Source organism: Maylandia zebra, linkage group LG23 (assembly GCF_041146795.1).
Source record: "Maylandia zebra isolate NMK-2024a linkage group LG23, Mzebra_GT3a, whole genome shotgun sequence".
NCBI classification, from domain to species: Eukaryota; Metazoa; Chordata; class Actinopteri; order Cichliformes; family Cichlidae; genus Maylandia; species Maylandia zebra.
The window spans coordinates 16,359,564-16,382,825 of NC_135188.1; the positions used below are offsets into that span (position 1 = coordinate 16,359,564).

General features: G+C 38.4%; 2 protein-coding genes across 3 annotated transcripts in view; both read right to left on the reverse strand.

The window, feature by feature from the left end:
• si:ch211-51h4.2 (uncharacterized) overlaps positions 1-2,381 on the reverse strand; it is an 86,564-nt gene extending 84,183 nt beyond the window's left edge. Inside the window, exon 1 of one of the 2 annotated variants that reach the window (XM_004552935.2) lies at positions 2,126-2,381. In XM_004552935.2, coding sequence (XP_004552992.1) covers positions 2,126-2,270 — 145 coding nt within the window. In that variant the 5' untranslated portion in view covers positions 2,271-2,381. The remainder of the gene's footprint in view (positions 1-2,125) is intronic. The other variant, XM_004552936.2, reaches the window with a different exon arrangement.
• Positions 2,382-4,641: 2,260 nt separating this feature from the next.
• Positions 4,642-23,262, reverse strand: part of naaladl2 (N-acetylated alpha-linked acidic dipeptidase like 2) — a 471,898-nt gene continuing 453,277 nt past the window's right edge. The window contains exon 18 of the mRNA XM_076880772.1: positions 4,642-9,257. Coding sequence (XP_076736887.1) covers positions 9,017-9,257 — 241 coding nt within the window. The 3' untranslated portion in view covers positions 4,642-9,016. The remainder of the gene's footprint in view (positions 9,258-23,262) is intronic.

Sequence of the window (23,262 nt, forward strand, 5' to 3'; positions counted from 1 at the left end):
ATACATTTCTGGCGCTTCTTATGTTCCTTCTTCCCAATGTTGCTACAACTCAGTAAATCTATCAGTATGGCTGTCTTCCTCTGCTTGTCCACTACTATGTTCGGTTGGTTTACCATCCCTAGTTTGTCCAGCCGTCCCACACGATCTTAGTTTGGTCATTCGCAACCACCCTAGGGGGCAAATCCCATTTTGACCTCGGGACCTCCATGCCATACTCGCACAGATGTTCCTGTAGACCAGGGGTCCCCAATCCCAGTCCACGAGGGCCGGTGTCCCTGCAGGTTTTAGATCTCACCCTGGGTCAACACACCTGAATCACATGATTAGTTCATTACCAGGCCTCTGGAGAACTTCAAGACATGTTGAGACGGTAATTTATCCATTTAAATCAGCTGTGATGGATCAAGGACACATCTAAAACGTGCAGGGACACCGGCCCTAGTGGACTGGGATTGGGGACCCGTGCTGTAGACTATGCCAGCTACTTTGTTATGGTGTTCCATATATGCCCTGCCTGCTAGCATCTTGTTCCTGATGAAGGCTCTTAGGGTCCTGTTAATCTTGTATAATTCTAGGCCTTCATGTGTGAGACACTGAGTCATAGCTTTCTTTTGCTCAATCCAGGGAGCGCACAGGTTGGTCAGTCTCCTCTTAAAGTCTTGACACGAGCGTTCTATCTACCAGGAGCTGGTGTTTCTGCCAATTCCTTTCTGTGCCCTGCTCATGTTATGAGCCATGTGCCTGTTAATCTTAGCTCCTATGATATCTGACAGGTGTGGTGCTGAAGCGGGTTATTGACCACGAGGTGGATGCGACTAATCCATTCTAGGGATCCTTGGGGATCAGGACTGTCTGGCATTTGGTTAACCATTCTGGTTGCATCTCATCCATTAGCAGCTGGTTCATATGTGCTGCCAGACACGTATGCCTTCTTGTTGTACTAGCCCACTTCTCAGCACTGTGTCCTGATTCCTTCCTGAAGTGGACCTTGTTAATCTGGGCAACACTGACTGCTGAATTTACAGGGTAATAGCTTTGGTGGTTACAGTCTGATGGTCACTGGAAAAACAAGCTTGTCAACATTGGAGGCCATCTCAATGCAGAGAAATATTGAGATAATATTCTCCAACCAGTGGCAATCCCATATGTCCACAGTCTAGGCGTGCTGTTCATGCCAGGGTGACCAAATCAACCACATTGGCTGACTTGAGACAAATGCTGGGTGACTAATGAGACGCCATCCCACAGCAGTGTGGGCCCAAGCAGGTGGCCACCACAAGGAGGAGGTGGCAAGCTGCTATGGCTGTATATGGTTCTTCCACATACTACTGAGGCCCCTGTTTGTTTAATGAATGATGGGTTAAATTGTCAGTATATGTTGTTTCTGGAGACTTTCATCATCTAATTGAATAAAGGACACCAAACACGCGTCCACAGCAGAATAAAGTGCTTGGAATTGGCAGAGAAGATTTGGCCAATTTGTAATGGTCACAACCCACATACTCAACACTGCTGCTTCACTGATAGGAAGTGGTGACAGCCTGTAGACCAACACTAAACTTTCACTGCAGTGCAAAATTTTACTGGTTGGGAATATTAAATATCCTGTCAGACACTGTAGTGTGGAGTGTGGCTTCATTTTTCTTGCGTAGAAATATGACTCTATAGCATATATTTCCATGAAACTTCTCTCACATAACTTGCTACTTAGTACTTCAAATTTAATTTGAAGTAGTAAGTAAATATATATATAAACATATATTTCCTTTGTTAAATGCATGCCGAAGTGAAATGTAAAGCGTTGTAAAACACAAGGTTTTGCAAAGCTAGGTATGTATGTTTACTGCCTTATGAACAGGAATTATTTTTTTAATTTTTCTAGTGGAAACAGCGTCCTCCCCGTGCCTGTCCTTCGGGGCGTTTATCCGCCTCCTCCACCCCCTCTGTAACATGAATGGAGGCTCGGCTCTTCAAATGTGTTTATATGATAAATTTATTCGGCTGCGACAAACCAAACGTCGCCTAAAACAGGGATGCGGCACATTTTCCATGATTTTCTGAGCGGACTTGTGTAGCCTGTGTTCGGTGTTTGACTCTAAACGTCGTGGTGTGTGTCGGTACTCACAGCACTGCAGATAAATAAACCGCAACTTCCAGTGTCTGTCCTGGTTTTTCCGCGTTATTTTGATGGACAGAGTGCTGAGACTGTTGTCAGGGATGGGACAGGGGCTCGTTTGGTTTCTTATCTCCACTGAATCGGTCGCCATCATTTTTACTACCCTATCTCTGTCCCCCCCAATCTCCTCTCTCACTCTTTCTCCTCCTCTCCCTCCCTTCTCTCGCAGCGCGCGAACACGCGTTGTCGTCGGGATGCTGCGCGCGCTCGATGGTCTTTCTTTCTGTTTGGAGCATGATCCACCCAAAGGACGTTTGAGTCAAAGCTAGCTCAAAACAGGTATGGTGAATAATATAATGAGCATTTAAAGAGGAAGCAGCCTGCAAAAGACAGATTTAATGTGATAAAAGAGGAGATGGGAGCACACAGACAGAAGCAGCGCTTTTATACAATATTTTATACAATATTTCAGAAAATACTGCTGAGGCATGATGTGGGATGATTCAGTAGATGTGACAAAATTACTTGAAAGAGTGCTGGCATTTAACATGATATTGATAAAGACAAATTGGTAATAAATATTGTGTATGTACAATGGCTAAAAAAGCATTGATGTCCATGTACTGATTTCTATTTGAAGCAGAGATTTATGGGAAACAAAAGGGTAGTTTGTGCATTTAGATAGGATGAGGAGCTCGATAATTTTGTTCATTCAGTAATGCGGCTCCTCCACATCAAAAGGAACCAGATGAGATTGTTTGGGCATCTGGCTTAGGCTACGTCCACACTTACATGTGTATCTTGGGACATAACGTAGCTTTTTCTATGCATTTTGGCCTTTTGTCTTTAAGGAGATGGACAAACTGAGCCTTCAGAAAAGCCCTGTTAGGGTGAAGATTTGCAGAAAAGGAAAACAGAGGTTTTGTCTTGTAAGGTGGGCATCTTTATCAAATTTTTTGACATCAGAATGTGCTGTGTGTTATTGTTTGTGAGCTTTTGATTGGCCAGCATTTCTTCCTGGTGTTGTAACAACTCCTGTTGCTTTAGCATGCTCTTGACAGGAACACGCTACACCTTTTCATCTTTGTGTTGAAAGATCTGCACTGCAGCATGATAATCAGCCAAGTACACATTAGAGCTCTCTCTTACACGAAGCAGAAGAACTGCTGACTGTCATGGACGTTCACCCAAAAGTTGTCTGACCTCAACCACACCCAACATTTGTGGCTGCTTGAAGACTAAAAACTCCCTTACAGCACAAGCTGTTTACAGCATTGGAGCATCATGCTGAAATAAATGAGCTGTAGGTCAACTCCATATAGCTCAACATGGAGTAAAGCTAAGGATGGAAAGCATGTCTGTGTAGGTGCTGTCATCCAGATTCCGTTGCCTTAATAGCTTGAACAAAGAAAGTACATGGACTTATTTAAGTTTGTAAACAAGTTTCATCTCTCAGGCTTCTGAGTTCTGAGAGCTCTGACAGTGGAAAGCCAAATACCAATATAACAATAAAAGCTTAAGAAATCCATGCACATTAATAATAATAACAACACCCATAACCCAGCTTCTCCTAACCTGAACCTATCAGAAGCAAGGGGAACCTTGAAAGCAAGTGTTGTGTTGGTAAAGTTGGGAATTCATATCAGTGTACCCTATGCACATAAAAAAGTTAAAACTCTGTTTCACAGGTGACACTGAGCTGGGTGGATGTGAGCAGGCACCCGAAATGTTAAAATCTGTTTTTGCCCACTCTCCAGTAATACCTCCACCCTCCAGCTCTTCAGAGAGTATACCAAAGCATTGCTGAGAGACATAATCTCTCTTTAACATATCCTGTGTTTGCCCCAGGGCCTGCTGCCAGTTGGACATGCCCCAAACACACATATTAGGTGTCAAGGAGGCATAATGACCAACTCAACTGACTTCTTGCAATGCGGAGGAATAGCAACTCTACTCTGAACCCTTTCTGAATGATTAAACTCCTCACTATGTCTTGGAGCTCCTCTCAGGAAGCTCATTTCTCCTCTTCATTACCTATAGCTTGTGGCCATAGGTCAGGCTAGGAATACAGATTGATTGTTGAACTGACAGCTTTATTGTCACACTCATTTTGCAGGCAAATAATAGTTGACAAAAAAGTGTATTGACCTTCAAGTGTTTCTTTTCATTTATTCAGTTTATTCCTTATCCAACCATATTACTTTCCCTAATTTAGTTTGCTTTCATCTTAATAATCACTCTTAATAATAGAGCTACATTTTTGGTTGTGTTTTAACCATTTAGCCATATTCTAAACAAGCACATATTCCTACATGTATTTCAGAATTGCAGTTCTACTTTCATAAGTTTTCCGGTGTGAGTATTTTTTATAGGTGACAATTTCATGAACAGAGATAACCTAACCTTATCCCTATTGTCACCCTAATTTGGAATTAAAGTGACTAACTTAGCTACTACTCTAACATTATTCCAGATGTTGAAAACATAATGGCACATGTAAGTTTACAGTTGCAGAAATGAAGGCAGAAGTTTAAAACTGTTTTTATTGCATTGAAAATTCAACAAGACTTTACATAGTGAAGAGGACAAAAAATTCATGCCAACAACCTGCATAAGCGGGTTAGTGTTAATATGTCATGCATAAGAAACCAGGTCATTCTAAATATACAATTAAGAAAAACAATAACAACACAGTGTGATTAATAATTGCAGAATGCAAATGTTGAGAATTAGAAAACAGAACATTCAGATTTTGTGCAAATTCCACAATACAGCAGTTTCCAGTATTGTCTAATTTTATTAAAAATATATATTTCACATTGCATATCAGTTTAGCCTAACTGTCCAAAATTTCAAATAAATACTGTACACAGTAGACAGCTCACAGTTCAGCCAGGTCAAGTATTTTTAAACCTGTGGGTTGAGACCTCTTAAGAGGTAGGGTGAATCTGTGTTTGTGCAATTATGCAATTTGTACTGCAATAATCATGTTTACGTGATATTTTATCCTCGTACCCTTATTATCTTGTCATGCCTGTAACCTTTTCATTTAAAAAAAAGTTGGTGAACCTCTGGTTGTTTATGTACAATGTATTAACAGACAATAGCAACTGCCAAAAACAATAATCCATGTACAAAATTGTGAAGTAATGATGACACTCTGCATGGCTCATGCAATTACTGTATAAACCAAAACTAAAAAAGATGAAAACATATGCTGTGAAGCAGACTGACCATACTGTAACCCATCAGACCAAATGGAATCAAACTGACCTTTTAGTTTGTCAAAATTGGATTAAATGTATGCGGTAGATAATTAGGTAATTTACAGTGTAATTAAATAATGTGTAGTATCACTCAATAATATTTGTGTCGGTCATGCATAGAGCTCAGTGACAATGTTTGAATAGCTTTTAAGGTGAGACCTACTTTCTGTCCATCTAGGACGGTAGTCTGCTTACTGTATGTTAAGTCTGTGACACAGTGACAGGATCAGTATGTCTCACGCATGGACAATACACAACAGACAATACATTTACTTTACAAAGTGTACAAAGACTAATCAAACAACAACGAAACTCTTTAAAAAAAAAGGGAAGATACGTCTTTTAAATATTCAAAATAAAGACCTGAACCGGAGCAGGCATAACATGCTTATTGTATTGGTAGTCCACTGATGTGCCTGGTTTGTATGTAATGCACAGCATGCATGATAGTTTAAAACCTTTAGCCATTTGTAATGACTGAATTTCTGATTAATTACATGACATATGTATTATCATATCTGTTAACTAGCTAAAACAGCAAGCTAGTTAAAAAATAAAAATCTTAGTAACAACAATCAGTTTTCAAAAGTTGGATTTAACAAAATTCAACAGATGTTACAGTTACAGCTGTTGGTCCAGTCTGTTTACCACAAGCAGCCAGTCCATAATCTATAGCTAAGCTAGCTACAGGCAGAATGGGTTTTCTGTGTTTACTCTTAAACAATTACATCACCACTAAAACTTGTTTTGCATATAGTCAAAATGCAGTGTAATGCTACTCCAATAAACGATCGTGATAATCAGATATATTAATGCCACATCAGTAACTTATTGATGAGATTCCACGGTCAGTCAATTAAAGTTTTTGGTATGCCATTTAAATAAATTAAAGCATTTTCTCCTCTGATAAAAGGCACATTATTTAAAGCATTCGACATTTACATTTTTTGATCCCTGAAGAGTTTTTTTTTCTTATCAAATCAGTATTGCATTTCTGCTTATTTACAAACTGGATAGTAACATGTGTAGAAATGATCAGTTTAGCTTACAAAAATTTTGCGTATCAAATATTTTCTAGAAATTGAGAGGAAATAATAAAAAAAAAAAAAGCACGAGATTTGAAAGGTTGAAATTCAACTATTTGAGTGCATCGCAATTAATGCAAAAACACTAAAACACATGAGAGAGCAGACAGATTATCTGGGGAAGAAAAACAATTGTAGTCAACACTGTTGGTATCTCTCCAGATGCTTAATTATTTCTCAGAACATTTTATAAGTGTGTAATCTGTACAAATCTCCAGTTTAATAAGAAATTACAAGATGTAAACTCTAAGCCCATCCATTACCCTCCCACCCCTTAATTATGCTACAAAAGTCTATCACATTCAAACTAATTTAAATAAGTCAAGATAAGAAATATTACGTATAAAATTGTTATCTTTTCCCCATTGCTATAATCACAGACACCACTATTACAAACATCATGCCTAACTACAAAAAACCTGAAACCAGTTATTTTTCTATTATTTATAGCTCATGATTCTTGTTATTTCAAGGATTATTGAGCTGTTGATCTGTCATTCACAGCTTTAGATTGGTTCCAGCTTAAAAACCACAAACCAGGATATACTATTGCTCTTGCTCACAACAATCCTCTACTTGTTTCCCAAACAATTTCACGATATTAATTAAAAACGCTAATGAAAAAAGAGATTTATTGCTCAGCTCTCCATCCATGCATGTGCAGGCTGTTAAAAAGAGCACATCAGCCTTAGACTCAGAAGTGTCTTGTCGTGTGAGCAAACTGATGCAGAATGAGAGAGATTGCTTGACTGTGATAATAATTAGTGAGAGAATGTGTGAAGAATAAAGAGACAGAGGACTGTTGTCACTTAGAACACTAGGAGTTTGCAGTATGTTGTGCACACACTGAGAAAATGGGATAAATGACAAATGGAGATAGAAAGCAACTGTCAAACAGGGCATAATGGTTGTAAACATTCATCCAGCTGCCATTACAGTGTGTGCTGCTGCTCATTCTGCTTTAAACTAAATGAATGTATGCTAAAATATTTCACTTATTTTCCAATATATTTACCTGATGTAGACACTGAGATTGTCAGCAATACTACACTGGACTGGTTTTCTGAGTAGTCAAACAGGATATCTGGTTCAGCTGATTAAAAATGCCTTTTACACTAACGTTGACTGTGTTAGTCTATTGATTGCCCCTCTTCTAATCTTGCATTTCTCTTACTTGTCTTTCTCATATGGCGTTTGCATGACACAGCCAGTCCCAGCTTTAAGCCACCATTCATACTTCAAAATAAGGATTACACAACCGCTTCTTTTCACCTGACACTGAGGAGCTATATTGGTTTTATCAGCAGGAGAAATTAATGGCATTGCACATAGTCATCTATGAAGACATATTTAAAACAGCTACCTTTAAGATCCTTTTTGTTGACTATGCTACAACATGGAAATTGTAGAAGAGCTGATTTTATTTGTGTTATTGTGTCAAGTTGAGTTGTGTTGATGCGCTTCATCAAATGCAGCAGACACTGCTTACAGTGTCAGCAAAAGGGTGATTGTTGGGTAGGCTGATACTAGAATGGCTTTTTGCTACACGAAGCCACACGGAGAGCTGAGTTTTAAGAATATTTCAATTTGCATCTAACTTTGCTAATGCTAACGTTGCATTCCCCTGCCCCAAAGCAAAAACTTTATTTATAAACTGTTTGCATCCTGAGGCAAAATCTATATTACATTCAATTAATTATTATTAATTCTTATAATATTTTTTAATAAAACAGAAAAAGGCCTCTGGATTAGCTAAAAAATATTGGCTGCTTTTTAATTAACCAAGCAAACTAGCCATTTGGTTGGGCAGCTAGTATTTGGTTTGACGCCAAATGAAAAATCGGATTTGGAACATTTTAGGGAGCAGCTTTCCCAAATTTTGTTGTCCCAGCAATTGTGCTCGCAGTGAGTGCAAAGTTAACTGTTTTCTAGTATAAACAAGATTTCAAGGTTGTCAAAGTTACCCTGACCCAAACCATTTTTGCCCACTGGCTTTACAACAGCTTTTAGTAATGTGTCTACAGCTCGTAATCTTGTGCAGGGATTTGCTCCTGATGAAAACTTTTCAGGCACAAATTACATACCTGGTGTAAACTACTAAGAAAGTACTAATGCTGTTTATTACGTTCACTGGAAGAGAATTTATTGCAATTTAAAGAACCTCACTGTCTAAGCATCATATGCATGTATAAGCCCTAGTGTGTGTTAAATTTGTTTCAATACATTCATCAGTCAAGTCTCTGAAATATCTCTCTACAATATGAACTGCATATCGCTGTCATTCGTTTGACACTAATTACTGGAGAGGTGTGGAAGTGAACACCTTTATACTTTACACATTGTAGACTGGTGATACTATGGAATGGCAGCTCCAATGTCTTTGAGCATTGTTTTTTCAATAGATGGATTTCCTATGACCTTAAACCTTTTTCAGGACTATAGTATGATGGGTAAGATTGGTTAGAAGATCAGCTGTCTTCTGCTATTTGCATTGAATTAAACGTAATTAATTTAATATGTGCCAGTTACGTCCGTTTCAGCAAAAATCCTCATTCACTTGAATAATTCTCAAACAAGTCCAAACCAAAGCACACAAGCCTCTCAGCTGACTGGATGGCCCTGAGGATGAGAGACAGAGACTGGTTTGTGGCGCTATGGAAAAGTACTTCTTTGTTTGCGGAGTTGTGTTTGATTGTTTTGCTGGGGATGTTGCAAGGCAGGACAGCTTCCCGAGGGAACTTCAAGATGGAAAACTGAGGAGTCTTTCCTGGAAGGCTGTATAACAGATTCCTGTTGAAGGACATAAAGACAAGAGAGTGTCACTAAATACCTCAGGCATGTTTTAAAATGTATATATCTAACATCCATACTAATCCGTTTTAGGACCCCCAGGCCTACCCAGTCTAAAGCTCAGTGGTAGGCAATAACTTTGGGAACTTTGGTGCAGACAACCATATTCACTGAGTAAAATCAGTCACTTCTTTTTCACCGATTCAGGAAGACAACAGAAACATCATCATTCACCATCAGTGGTTAATTAAACATAAAAAGTTACAGGGGTTGCTGAGCTCATTCTCTATAGAGGAGCAGCTGCTGTGCATTTATGCATTTAACATGAAAACGTGTGCATGAATAGTCATGTGATATCTTCAGGTGTTTCGTGGAGAATACGTCTGAAATGCTGCTATGTGCACCTTTAGTTTATCTGAAGTTACATCTAAGTTCATAATAGCAGAATGTAGCACGACAATTCAATTAAATTAATGATTACATTTATCCAGTATGGCAGTTTTATTTGTGAAGCACATTTCATATTTGTATTTTTCAAAATGCAAAAAGAAATAATAATAATAATAATAAAAGCAACAGCCATCAAAACAATAACCTTTTTACAACAAATTAAAAACTGAAAAAGACAGGCAGTAAAGAGGCGTTCTGTGAGTTAGTCTTTCAAGTAATTCCGGTTTAGTTAAAGGCATAAAATCTTTTTAACATGGATATAAATTTGGTAAAAGTGGGAGCAAGCCCATTAAAACTCCAAATGCTAGTTACATACATAATGTAATGTTCTATTAATTCTAGATGACTGCCAGATGTACTGGATTTTTAACATCTGTGTTGAACAGTAACAATGAAATGGAGCACTCATTGTGCTGACAGCTCATATTTTTTTCATATATTTTCATAAGTCTTTATAGGGACACACAGAGTAAGCATAACAACATAATGCTGTTTTATACTTGGCACAGGGTTTTTGTTTGATTTGTTGGGAAAGATGAAAGAGATTCCCTGGGAACAGAAAAGCTCATTGCCATCAACACCACAGAGCTCTACCTCATGTGATATCGTGGATCTGTGTATAACAAGATGGCACTTTAGGCCGGCCCATTTTGCATGTCATGTTTTTGCATTTTTGCGAGAAGTCACGACAATAACAGAATTATCAAATGTTTTGTCACATGAAATTCATTAGCGTACTATAAAACACAAACTACTGTCCTTAAACAATTGCATTCTGTTTCTCTTTGTGGTTTTGTCACATTTGCTACTCGCTGCCACACACCTAAAGCAAAGCATGTATATAAATAGAGATGAGCCTTTGAGGGTAGCAGAATACTCATTTGTAGGTCAGAAAGGCAGTGACTGCGGAGTGTTGCGCTCTTCGGGGCTCAAGTACATTGATTTCTCTTAAAGTGGCTGAACTGCCAGTCTCAAAAAGTAAATGGAGTGATTCTTCATGTGTTAAGACACAGGTCGTGGGCTGCAGGGTGTGAAGGAGCATTGACCTTCAGTACACAATTTAGACTCAAAGTCAGAGTGCTATGAAGATTCTGTATCTGCTCTACAACATAAAACCAGTATATGACACCAGTGACGCTTCTCCTCCAAGTTAAGGATGGTTAGGTGCAATATTTACAAAGGTACAATAGGGTCATAGAATATATGATACATGGAATATCAAAATGTAAAATTTGGCTCCTGCATGTGAGACACTTTGATATATTCCAAAAATCATTGGAATAGGTGTCAAAATATTTGGCAGTGACTTAGTATGAAAATCTGGCCAGCAATAACTACTCTACTACTAAACGAAACTTTCCTTTCAAGTCAATTACAACCTCCCTCATACTTTTTTGTTTTGTCTTGTTATTTGGAAGCATTCTCTAATGCAGTGATAGAAGTTAAATTGGCAGAGAAGTTAAAATAATTGTGCATATGATGTGTGGAGATTGCCCTGCACTAACTTTAGATTTGTGTCCTGAGTTTGATGTTTTAATATCAACATTGCAGCTTTATGTCTATATGAGCTGCAGGCCTTTTCTTTTCAATGTACTGTACCCCATGAGTGGCTGTGGAAGGGAGGGAGTGGAAAAGTCTTTCCTCCTCTGGAGGAATTCGAGATCTGAGTGATTCATATAATCCTTAATCACAGTTAGTACCGCCACCTCCTTTCGTGTCCCAGTGATATTACAGTCAAAATAAACTTGAAAGCCAACATCAATCAGTTACAGTTCCACCCAAGTCTGATGCTTTGCAGTTGGTTTAATCGGCCAGTCAGTGGGGGTTACTGCATGTAGTGCCTCAGATAAATTCTACTTAAATCAACACCTGGGGTATAAATGTAACATGAGTGAATGGAAAGAGGAAGTTTGACTGGACTCGACTGATGTTTCACTCTTACCATTGCCGATGCTGTTAGAAGGAGTCAAAGTTGTCCTACGCATAACTCAACACGTTTTCCCAAAGTTAAAAGATCATGTAAGGGTTTTACCTGGAATGTACTTTTTGGCTTAAACATTGAAAGCATCTTAAGTCTGCTCACAGCATTAAAAGGATATTCCAAGTGTTGACTCGTTCATCATGTTCATTAGTAAAGATAAATACTCTCCCAAAAGCTCTTAACGTTCAATTTCACCAGCATAGCAAATGTATATCTGACAAACATTTTTCCGCCCAGTTTTTAGTTCACATCACACTTATGTTATGTTCTATGTTGTTATTTTAATGAGACCTTTCCAGTTGTTTTGCCTCCGAGTTCCTCCACATTGGTATTATGATTAGTTTTATTTCAATTAATGTATGATATTGTAAGCACAGCACATTGCCACAGGTGTATAAAATCAAGCACCTACAGTAGCCATACAGTTTTACTTACAAACATTTGAGAAACTGTGAGCTGTTCTAAAAAGCTCATTACCCTCTTAGATAGTCTTTGATCAACTGTAAGTGATGACACATCCAAGGAGGCAGAAGTGTTTGACAGAGTGGGCTTGCCCAGTTCTGAGGGACATTGGCGTAAAATTTGCCACCACTCTACTGAATCAGAGTTCCAAACCACAGCACAAAGGCCGTAAACTGGGAGCTTTATGGCATGGACTATCATGGCTGAGCTACTGGATTTTCGTACTTCTGAAAGCCCTGAAAAAAAGAATTGGTTTTAGAAACTATCAGCTGATGGATTCCCAGAACTATATACATAAAGACAGAAACTGGGAAAGATGAAGTGTTCTATCTGTCAAGTATCTCCAAAAACTGTTTCTGGATGTATCTACAGAACTGGGTTTGGTTTAGTGGTCACCAGATATTGATTACAATTAGATTTTTTTTCTATTGTCTGTAGTATTTTATATTGTAACTATATAACACTCACAGACAGTATAAAAGATGCATGTAGCTATGTGACATCATCCACTATAGTCCTGTCTTAAGGCCTTGAGTTTAGGACTGTCTTTACAAAAAATGGATGTAATGAAGAACGGTGGGTCTGACTGTAAATTTATTGGCTATTCAGAATCAGAATCAGAATACTTTATTAATCCCGAAGGAAATTAGGACTTTTGATCAACAATAAATTAGCCAGATAACTCCCATTAGTGAAAATGGTAAATGGCCTGTATTTGTATAGCGCTTTACTCGTCCCTAAGGACCCCAAAGCGCTTTGCACATCCAGTCATCCACCCATTCACACACTGGTGATGGCAAGCTACATTGTAGCCACAGCCACCCTGGGGCGCACTGACAGAGGCGAGGCTGCCGGACACTGGCGCCACCGGGCCCTCTGACCACCACCAGTAGGCAACGGGTGAAGTGTCTTGCCCAAGGACACAATGACCGAGACTGTTGGAGCCGGGGCTCGAACCAGCAACCTTCCGATTACAAGACGAACTGCCAACTCTTGAGCCACAATCGAAAAATAGCATAACAAAACAGACTTAATTATTTATTTAGGATAACCAAAATAGGTGACTGAGCCCATAAACTGAGCAGGAAAGTGTTCACAGAGGAGACGTCAGAAAGCTGTGTTTCTCTAGACTTGGGACTGAAAGTCTTTTTGCAGCATCTTGCGGCCTTCATATGGAATACACGTTTTTAGTCTCCTATGTACTGGTTTAATTTTTCAGATCCAGAAGCTACGTCCATGTGTCCATGATCACAATCTGCCCTCAGGCTGTGTTGCAATAATAATACAGCAAAACCAGGAAATTCCAAAAGGCTCAATCCCAAATTTCTTTAATTCAGATTTTTTTTTAAATTTCTTCAAAAAAAGACATTTTCTCCTTTTAATTTTGAGACTATCAGCTGTACTGTACATGTTGGTTTTCCTCACGTTACGCTTTTTTATATTGATTAAACCTTGTGTTACTGGAACAGATTTTCCTCTTTGGTATTACATGCCTTTCACTGTCGCTGGTGATCCTTGTAGTAATTTAATCAGAAGAGGTGGAATCATTTTCTCTACAACCCAAGCAAAAAAACATCACACCAAATATAAAGTTCAGAATTTTTGCATGTGCGGTTGCAAGAGACAAACACACACTTTGAGTTTAAGGCTGCAGGACTTCACAGGCCTCCCAGTGATAGTGTGCGCACATTTGTGGTTATTATCACTTCTGTTAACAAGGAGCCGGGTGTCATTATCTTGCATGTTAATGGAAAAGACATTACAAGTGCTTTAAGAATAAACAACAAAGTGAACAGAATGAACAGAGTTAACCTGTGCATCAATTCTCCAGCACTTTAGTACGTAAGTATTTTCATAATGCAGCTATTGTAGACGTTATTGACTTAAGGTTCATGGTTTAAGATTGTCCTCATTTTATGATTATAGGAGACGTTTTTTCTTATACAGGAGTTTGTGTAAAACACACACACACACACACACACACACACACACACACACACACACACACACACACAACCCCGTTCAGCTATCTTAGTGAGGACCCTCATTGACATAATGGTTTCCCTAATTCCTTACCCTAACGCTAACTATTAAAAATGAATGCCTAACCCTAACCATAACCCAATTGTAACCCTGATACTAAAACCCCATTTTGAGCCTCAAAAATGCCTTTAAATGCCTTCAAAAATGTGAGGACCGGGTTGTGTGTCCTCACAAGTGACTGTTGGTTCTCACAAGTATAGCAGAATGCAGATTTCGGTCCTCACAAAGATAGCTAGACAGGAACACACACACACACACACACACACACACACACACACACACACACACACACACACACACACACACACACACACACACACACACACACACACACAAATTGCAATACAGATTAGAGAGAAAAGAGTATCACAAGAAGCACAGTTAAAGTGTTATCCAAAGTGCTTTTCCGTGAGCATAGTAAAAGCAACAGAGTGAATGACAGATGGACTCCATTAGTTTATCCATGTAAGTCTCTCAAAAGCCAAATCTAAAGTCACTATTGCAAATTATCTACAGGCTAGATGGTTCAGATTATCTGCTATCGCATTAAATTCAGAAGGACCTGCTTTTTTTTAAAAATGTCCACACAATTTGTCTCCTTTTGAGTATATTTTAAGATACTAGTATCTTTTAAGAACACTTACGGGCTGGTTGTTAAATTTCCAAACAATGCAACGTTATTGGCTATTTGTACAGCAGCAACCTACACAACCAAAAAAAAAAAAAAAAGAGTCTCAGATTCAAGGACAGTTCTGTAAAATAATTACCTCATCTCAGAATAATGAAAAAGGTATTTGTCTTTGGACTGTTTAGCTCAAGCATCAACATGTAATTCACACTGAAGTTTGTTATCGAGGGTAATATCTAAATAATTGTACCTCTGCAACCGCTGAGTGTGAGCTCCAGTCATCATGTTGGACACATTTAGGTGGAGCAAAGAATTATTACAGTGAGTCATCAAGTCTAGACCATCATGATACACTTCCTTCCCTTAGAAATATAGTCAAAGAACAGAAATATTAAGCAAATGTTAAGGTGTGTGTTGTGTTATTGTGGTAGAGCTGTGTTTGGGGATTTTTTTGTGATGCATACACAGCAGCATTCTGCTACAAAGTAGCGGTTGCAGTTGCAAATTAGTTGGATTATCAATTGGATTAAAAATTATGCCTAGAGTTGAACATAAGCCCACCCTCTTTGCCAGGGCTAATCATTATCCTGGATTTCTTTCCTGTTTCAAGACCAAGTTCATTTTTGAACTGAGACGACATAAGGCTGCACTAACTTCCCAAATTCTCAAATGATATTTTATAGCAGAAACACAGTGTATGGAATTCAATGGCAATTTAATGCTTATTCCATCTTTCTATGTGAAAGCAACACTCTCATACAAACAAATCACAGACATTTTTAAGACTTAGTTAGCATTACTGCCTCACTGAGCAGACAAAATGTCCTAATTATGTGTTTCGGTTGCATATAATGCACCTCATGTTGTCAAAGTAAACATTTTAAAGACTGTTTAGCACTCTTAGACTAATAGTCTTAGTCCTGTGAGTGAATGGTAACTTCCTTTATAAATGAGTGCTATTAAGCCTTAATGCTTTCCAGGCATGATGGAGCAGCTAATTTTAGCTTGGATGCTAATGGCAGTCTAGAACAATTAACATGTCTATTACTGCCATAAACTGTGAATAACACTGAACAGCAGAAGGCATTTATTCTGTTGGAATCTAGTGGAAAAGTAGACAGCTAAAGAGGTGTCGGGGGGAGACAGTGTACACCCCAGACACTGTGTGGATGCTAAAATCAAACATCACTGAGGTGTTACTGTTACGAGACAGAAATATAGTTGGCGAGAAAAGTCCTCACTATCAGTCAAGGTCAGCTGTCTCCAAGTAAATGTAATTTGATATGATTCATTGTGTTTATTCTTAAGCTGGACAGTTTGACTAAAATAAATTCATCAATTAATCTAGGAGCGCTCACTTTCTTGCACATGCACTGAGCAGAGCCAATGAATTACTGCTGCTCTGCCCTGAAAAGCTGCCGCCTGGGAAAAAAAGGGGGTGAAAAAGGAAAATCAAACACTGTGGATTGTAAATTATTCCCCTTTTCACTTTTTTTGTCAGAAGGAATAAATATGTGTGAAATACTGTGAAGCAAGTTTTATGTTGCATTATTGCTGTTCTGCTCCATATGTATAAGAACTTGAAAAAGAAGTGGATCCACTCAATCCAAGATACATGGCTAATGGGGATTTAAATCATGCCTGCCCAAATGAGGAACTGCATGTGATTTAGAGACTGTGTAAAATTATTAGTGTGAGGGTTACTTGTATGTATATTCTTCTTGGATGGTCTTCTAAATTTGTAGCTTTTTGTTGTCCTGCTTTACAATGTGATCACTAGTCAAAGGTCCAAAGTGGGGGTGTAATCAAAAGCTTTCTGTATATTCTCCCCCTGAAGGGAGGAATATGAAATCGGTTCCTTTTCTTTGTCTGTCTGTCTGTTGGGAGTCTAGGATCCACAGTTTTCAAGATATCATGTTCAAATGTTCTCTGAAGGAAGACACCAATAAAAGCTCAGGCTGATTTAATTTAGGTGAAAACTAGGTCAAGGTCACGTCCTTATCGCGCTTGTTTGATTTGTATCTGTAGTCAGATCTGGTTACTTACAACCACAACTATGATGGAAGGCCACAGTGACAGTGTCGACTGCTGTCTGGTTGGTTAGTTATATTGACCTTGTCAGAACAGCTGATTTTATATTTCACAAAAGGCTAAAATATTTAATCAGTGTGACCATTGCAGTCCCTTGATAGCTTCTTAACCGGTGCTTGAGCTAGCGACCCAGAATTGCGCTCTGGCACCTGCAATTAAAAAGTAATTAAATCTAATACATAATAAATACAAAGTAAGTTCATTTTTCATGTGCTGCAGCCTTTTGTTCCTTCCAGTTGATGGCATGGCACTCAATAACTAAAAGAGTAATGTCATTCCACAGCCTCCCCGGTGCACACTGCAGACATCCCTTTTTCCTTCTCAGTAGATGTCAGTCGGAGTAGTTGTGAAAAAGAAAGTTTTCACAGGACTGTGTGCCATCCATGGAAGTAGACCCCATTATCCAAACATCTGTAGGTTCATGTCTGTTATCAGTCTCTCTCACATGGTTGAAGATGAATTTTGATCTCCTTTGCTCTACAATGTTACTTCAAGTTCATTCAGGTTTGTTTGGATTCATTTATGCACAGCTCTGTCATGTAAGTTCCTGCCACAGCATTTTGGGTTTAAGGTCTGGACTTATCTAATCTGTCCCATTGCTACACTTTGATTCTTTTCTTTTTAAACATAGTGCTGGTGCGCTTGACTTCTTTGTTCTTTTGTGTCACTCATTTTCAGCTAAGCTTTAGTTGTTGAACAGATACTTTGGTTTACAGAGGAGTTCATGGTGCACACAGTGACTGCAAGATGCCTGTGGCCACAAAACAAGCCCACATCATCGCCTCCTGACAGTTGAGCTGAGTAGTATTTGAGATTTAGCTTGTTGGTTTGTGCAATTTCTCAGAGCACGGTCTGACCTTGGGGTGAATTTTCTGGGAGGTCCACTCATGGGAGGTTTGTGGCATTGTGCTAATACCTGAGCAGGCTAGACCAACAAACTGTCCAAACTTCTACTTTTATAGAGGTGGTCACATTTGCTGATGCATTTGATCAGAAGCACATAGCTGGTACTTACCTTCTTAAATCCTAAGGCAGCAGTACGGGTGTACTAGTGGACTGCATAGACCCGTGAAAAGTTTCTTTTTCATTTAACTGCATAACAGAGAACTGAGTTGCTTTTTATTTTTTTGAGAAGTGTAGATTAATTTAAAATTTCAAATGTGCAAATTTCAACACTTCAAACAGATCAAGAAATATTAGAAACATAAGCTGATTATTTGCCAAATTGCACACAAACAAACTCTGGAACTGTTTTTTTTCCTCAAGAAAGTTGAAGAAAACAGATTCTTTTCAAAGGTAAGGCCTGCTTAGCAAGTGAAATTTGATCAAGTTCAAATTTAAGACATAGATGTAATATTACAAATGCAATGTTCTGGGTTTTTTTTTTTTAAATAATTTCGATTTGCTCTGTACATGATATGTTAATTATTTTTTGATATTTTGAAATATTTTTGAAAACAGATTAAATGACATTGATTTTATCTCACTCATGAAGGTTATATATTAGTGAACTCAGCTGGTTTAATCTAGAAAGAGCAGCACAGGATAGCTCCAGTGCAGAACATACTACAAGTCACAAATGAATTTGTTCATGAATCAGTTTAAACCGCCATACAGGATCCTAGTTTGCCAACACACCAAACCTGCCTCACTAACTTCTCTTCTTGACTAACATTAGTCTAATCACTATTAAATGAAGCTTAGCCTAATTTCAATAAGGAACATCTGTAATCACTGGTCTTCCTGCTTTCTTGGTTGTTATGCTGCTTTTCTGTTCTTTACATGACTACTGGTTTCCCACACTGTCAATCGCAATACTGACATCGTTACCCTAGTCCAATGATCTTCTCGTCTACCTGTGAGCCAATCAGCCTCCGCTTCACATGGTTTAAATCTATGCTCTCCATCACTCTCCCTTTCGGACTCTTTCGTGCAAACCACCTTCTCCTCATCTCCAGTGAGAGGTGTAAGGGGCCCATCCGGGACTCCTAGTATTACTTGAATATATTTGGATGTAGTATTGTAGGGTCAACCTTACAATATAAAGTGGCTGTTGTTGTGATTTGTTGCTGTATAAATAACATTGAATTGAATTGAACTTGAAGTGGAGAGTAGTGGACCCAAATCCAGACAAACGAAACGTGGACAAAACAGGAATCTTAACGAGATTAAGGGCGAGACGTTTATTGTGGCTGATAAAGACTACAAAACAAAGGGTGAGGCAAAACAATTCGACACTAAACTAAACCCAAACTGGGAAAACTAGAAAATATATGTGACAACTTTAAACATGAAAACCTGGGGTGGATATGAGGAAACCTGGAGACATCGCGTGACAACGAATAACAGAAAACTGACACGCTAAATACACAGAGAGGAGACGAGGGGAGTGGAAAGACATGGGGAACATAGCTGATACGAATGAAGATGACGCCAGAGGGGAAGCAAAATTAAACACATTGAACATGGAACACGAGACTGTCACAATAAAACAGGAAACATAAAGATGCAGACCTAAGACACACAGAGGGGAGGTGAACTTAACACTGAAGACATGACAGACTCACATGGGCGACACGGGAGTGAGACAAACACACAACCTCAGGGAATAAATCATAATGAAGGCAAACCACAAAACTCAAATATATCAGAATATAATACATGACTAAACTGTGTTTAAACAGGATCTAAATCATCATGATACCAAGATAATACACAATTAGCTCAGGATGCTGAGTGAAAAGACCCAGCACCCTGATGGAACCAAAACACCCTACTCCCAAGCTTTCAAATAAATCGAACAAAGAAACAAGCCAACGAAAGTCAACTTCTCCATGGTTTAACATGTATGATTTGATACTAAGATCACTAAAGGAGACAAGTCTAATTTATTTTATCTGGGGAAAAATGATTTTCTTGTTTTTTTTTTTACATAAATCATGGAAAGGATAATCATTTTGATTTTCAATTTTATATAAAGTGTATATACCAAGTTAGGTACTTGTATCCATCTGTGAATGATTTATCCGTAACGTTATCTTGTGCATGAAGAGGCTTGTGCAGTTCAAATTCAGGTTTGTGCCAACACTACTGGCGAAGTTATAAGAACTTGTTGACTTCACATACTTTTCCGATTTATTATATTCAAACTTTTCCAGGAGAAGGTATGTGCCTTATTAAGAAGTTGTTTAAATGTGTGGTCCAGTTTATATGATGCATTTGTGTGTTTCTAATACAACATTGTAGTTTCCTTTCATATTATCAGAGGAGGTCTAAATGAAAATGAGCTTCGTTTGAAGTTAAAAGAGGTCTCTTGGCCATTTGAATGGACTTTTGAATCCGTAGCTAGCTTCAGCTCCTCAGCTTCTATCGACTGCAGTATTGAATCATGATGAATAAATAAACAAATAGCATAGGGTACATGAGTAAATTTTTATCCTGCACTGCACAACCAATCTTGTGAGGATTGACGAAAAGCTAGTGAGGATAAACTTTTCTGAATGTTAGAATTATTATACCTAAAACTGCAAAATAAAACCTACAACTCATACAGAAGCTGCTTGTGAAGCCGATGTAAAAAGAGACACTTAAAGCGCTAAAAACAAACCACAAAAACCCCTCGGTTTACGGAGTAGTTATCCTTGATGAGCATTGGAAATCCCACCACCAGTAGAAGGGTGTTAACGAGTGTACCTGCACCTATGTGCTCCTTGTGTCATCTAATTTTGGACTGAGTTACAACTTCAAGAGGACAAAAGTTTGAGTTCAGCCAACTGGTTGGAATGAGAGGGATGGAAAAAAAATACATCATTACAGTTTTCTATAGTTTAGAAGAAAAAGGAATCCAAACAGTGAAGTAACACATATGGGATAGTAAGTAAAGTTTTCACACAAAAACAGCACCTTAAATGGCTCCCAGGAGTCACAGGGAATCGTTTTTAGTTAAAACGTGAGAGTAGTTAAACGTTAATTCATTGAATTTCTTGCCTAGTAAAAATGTTTAAGACTACTTTTGCTTTGCAGAGGTGGTGCTGTTATCCAGCAAACTGGCATCCTCTTCTTTACTTTATATTTATATTTTGTATGTGACTATCAGTGAGAACTTGTTTTCTCTCCACTAGACTGTACTTGTTCTACTTTGCCCTCGCCCTGCACATTTCTGCATGCACCTTTGGCTCTGTGGGCTGACGTTTTCTGACCTGTAGTTACTGACCCCACCAACCTGCTCACTTTTTATTGTCTGTTGTCTCCTGGCTCCTCTCTCACCCTAAGATTCCAAGTACATGGCCTCACTTCATTTCTTTTTCTTTTCTTTTACTTTTTTTTCCCCGTCCTGTTGAAATTCTTCCCCCACTTTTGCAAAGTTCTTCCTCAAAGGTGTTTGTTGGGTTGCCTCTGTAATATTGAGAAACTCTGCTGAGACTACTTATGTTAGGATTTGTTAGTATATAAAGTTCTTTAATGTAATAACATTTTTTCTGCTATTTAAAAAACAAAACACAAAAAACAAAAGAATAATGCACGTTAAGACGGAAACGACATTAAGGTTAGCCAATCCAAAAGTAATTTGGTGGTTTGTATAACTGCACCAGCTCCTATAAGAGGTTTTCTGCTGCAGAGGACAAGTTAGTCTTACCAGCTTCAGAACAAGAACCACATTTAATGCTTACCAGAGTTAAAGAAGCAGCAACAATAACATCAAATGTTGGGAGAGACAGAAATCAGAACTTTAAGACCAAAATGCTGAAAAACAATCCAATACTGAAAATCTGTCAATAAGTAGTTAATACAAGATTATGTAAAAAGCTTCAGGAGCTGAAACATGAAGCTGTTCAGAGAATAAACATAGTGCACAGCTGACTTACCCACTTACAAAGGTATCGAAGCAAAAGGATGCTAATTTGAAGAACCTGTGTGTGTTACAGTATTACAAATGCTGACAGGGTCTCTCTTATCCAAAATGAAATGAGATTAGACTATCCGTGATAAAGTATATTTCCTGTAATCCCTTACTGTCACTGCTCTATTCATCAGCAAATTTGAATTCCTGGATTTGGCCTCCGGAGTTGCCACGTGTTCCAAATGTTTCCCAGGCATAGTGGGAACTGTTTAGATGAGTCATTGCTATGCAGGCTACAGGCCATTGTGTTCAAACAGGTGTAACCTACAAGCTTGTTCTTTGCCTGCCAGGATTTTCTGAATAAGCTAGTGATTGAACCACTTTCATTCAGCTGCACTGGGCCACCACTACAATCAATGTGTACAGTTTTGGGATATTTCTCATGATCACACGCACAATGAAGAGTTCTGCACGCTAAACAGGTGACATTTAATAAAGGCCTCTCTAATTATCTGTTTAATGACAGCTCACCAGAAGACCTTTTCAAATGAAGTCATGAATTTAAATAACTCCAGGGTATATATACCAAGCAATGTGACTGCCTCATTCTCTGTATGTTATTAAACATATGAATTCCAGTTCAGATCATTCAAGACCGATCGAACGAGAACAAATAAGATCGGCTGAGGGATTCCTAAACAAAATAAATACAGAACACATTCACAGATGCTCGTTTACCTTCCTCTTTGTTATATAGGGACATCGAAATGCGTTATGTAAGAAGGAGTTGATATGGCAACGAAAGATTGGACTGAAGTGGATTAGATTTAACGCCGCCTCTTAGGAGTGAACATACTTCTGTGTTCATTAGGCCTTGTGCTGCGATGATAGTGGTTGCTAGCTAGTGGTTGAGGAAAAAAACTTTTAAACAAATAAACTAATGGAGTGACAAAACTTAAAAGTCCAGACAGAAAAAAGAGACACAATGAGAGGAGTCAAAATGGCAGGAATTTAATTAGACATCCTTGGTTGGATGTACCAAAGTGATGTCAATACAATATTTGTACACTGTATTTTTTTTGTTCTGCGTGTGAATTTTATGCACTCTGTCATATGGACTTTATGGTTTTAATGACCACTTATGTTGAGTTGAGTTCACAATTTGGCTGCACCTACCAGTGATGGAGGGCAGAGCATTTGATTGTTCACTTCATCATCTTTAATAAAAAAGTTAACTTGTTAATACAGAATCAACATTTCTGCTCATGCCATAAAGTTTTCACAAAAAACAAAGGAAAAATCAAAAATGCAGAAACCCAACTTCCAACAACTAAAAGAGGGCGACAGAAGGCACATGCAGACAAACAGGGAGGCACATTTTGGAAAAGGATGTGTAAAAGAAACACACTTTCATTTCAGGATAGAACACAATAAACTTGTTTCGAGTATTGCTCACATGAGCTTTGCTCAAGTAGTTTTTCATCCCTGTGGAATTTTTGACCACTAATAA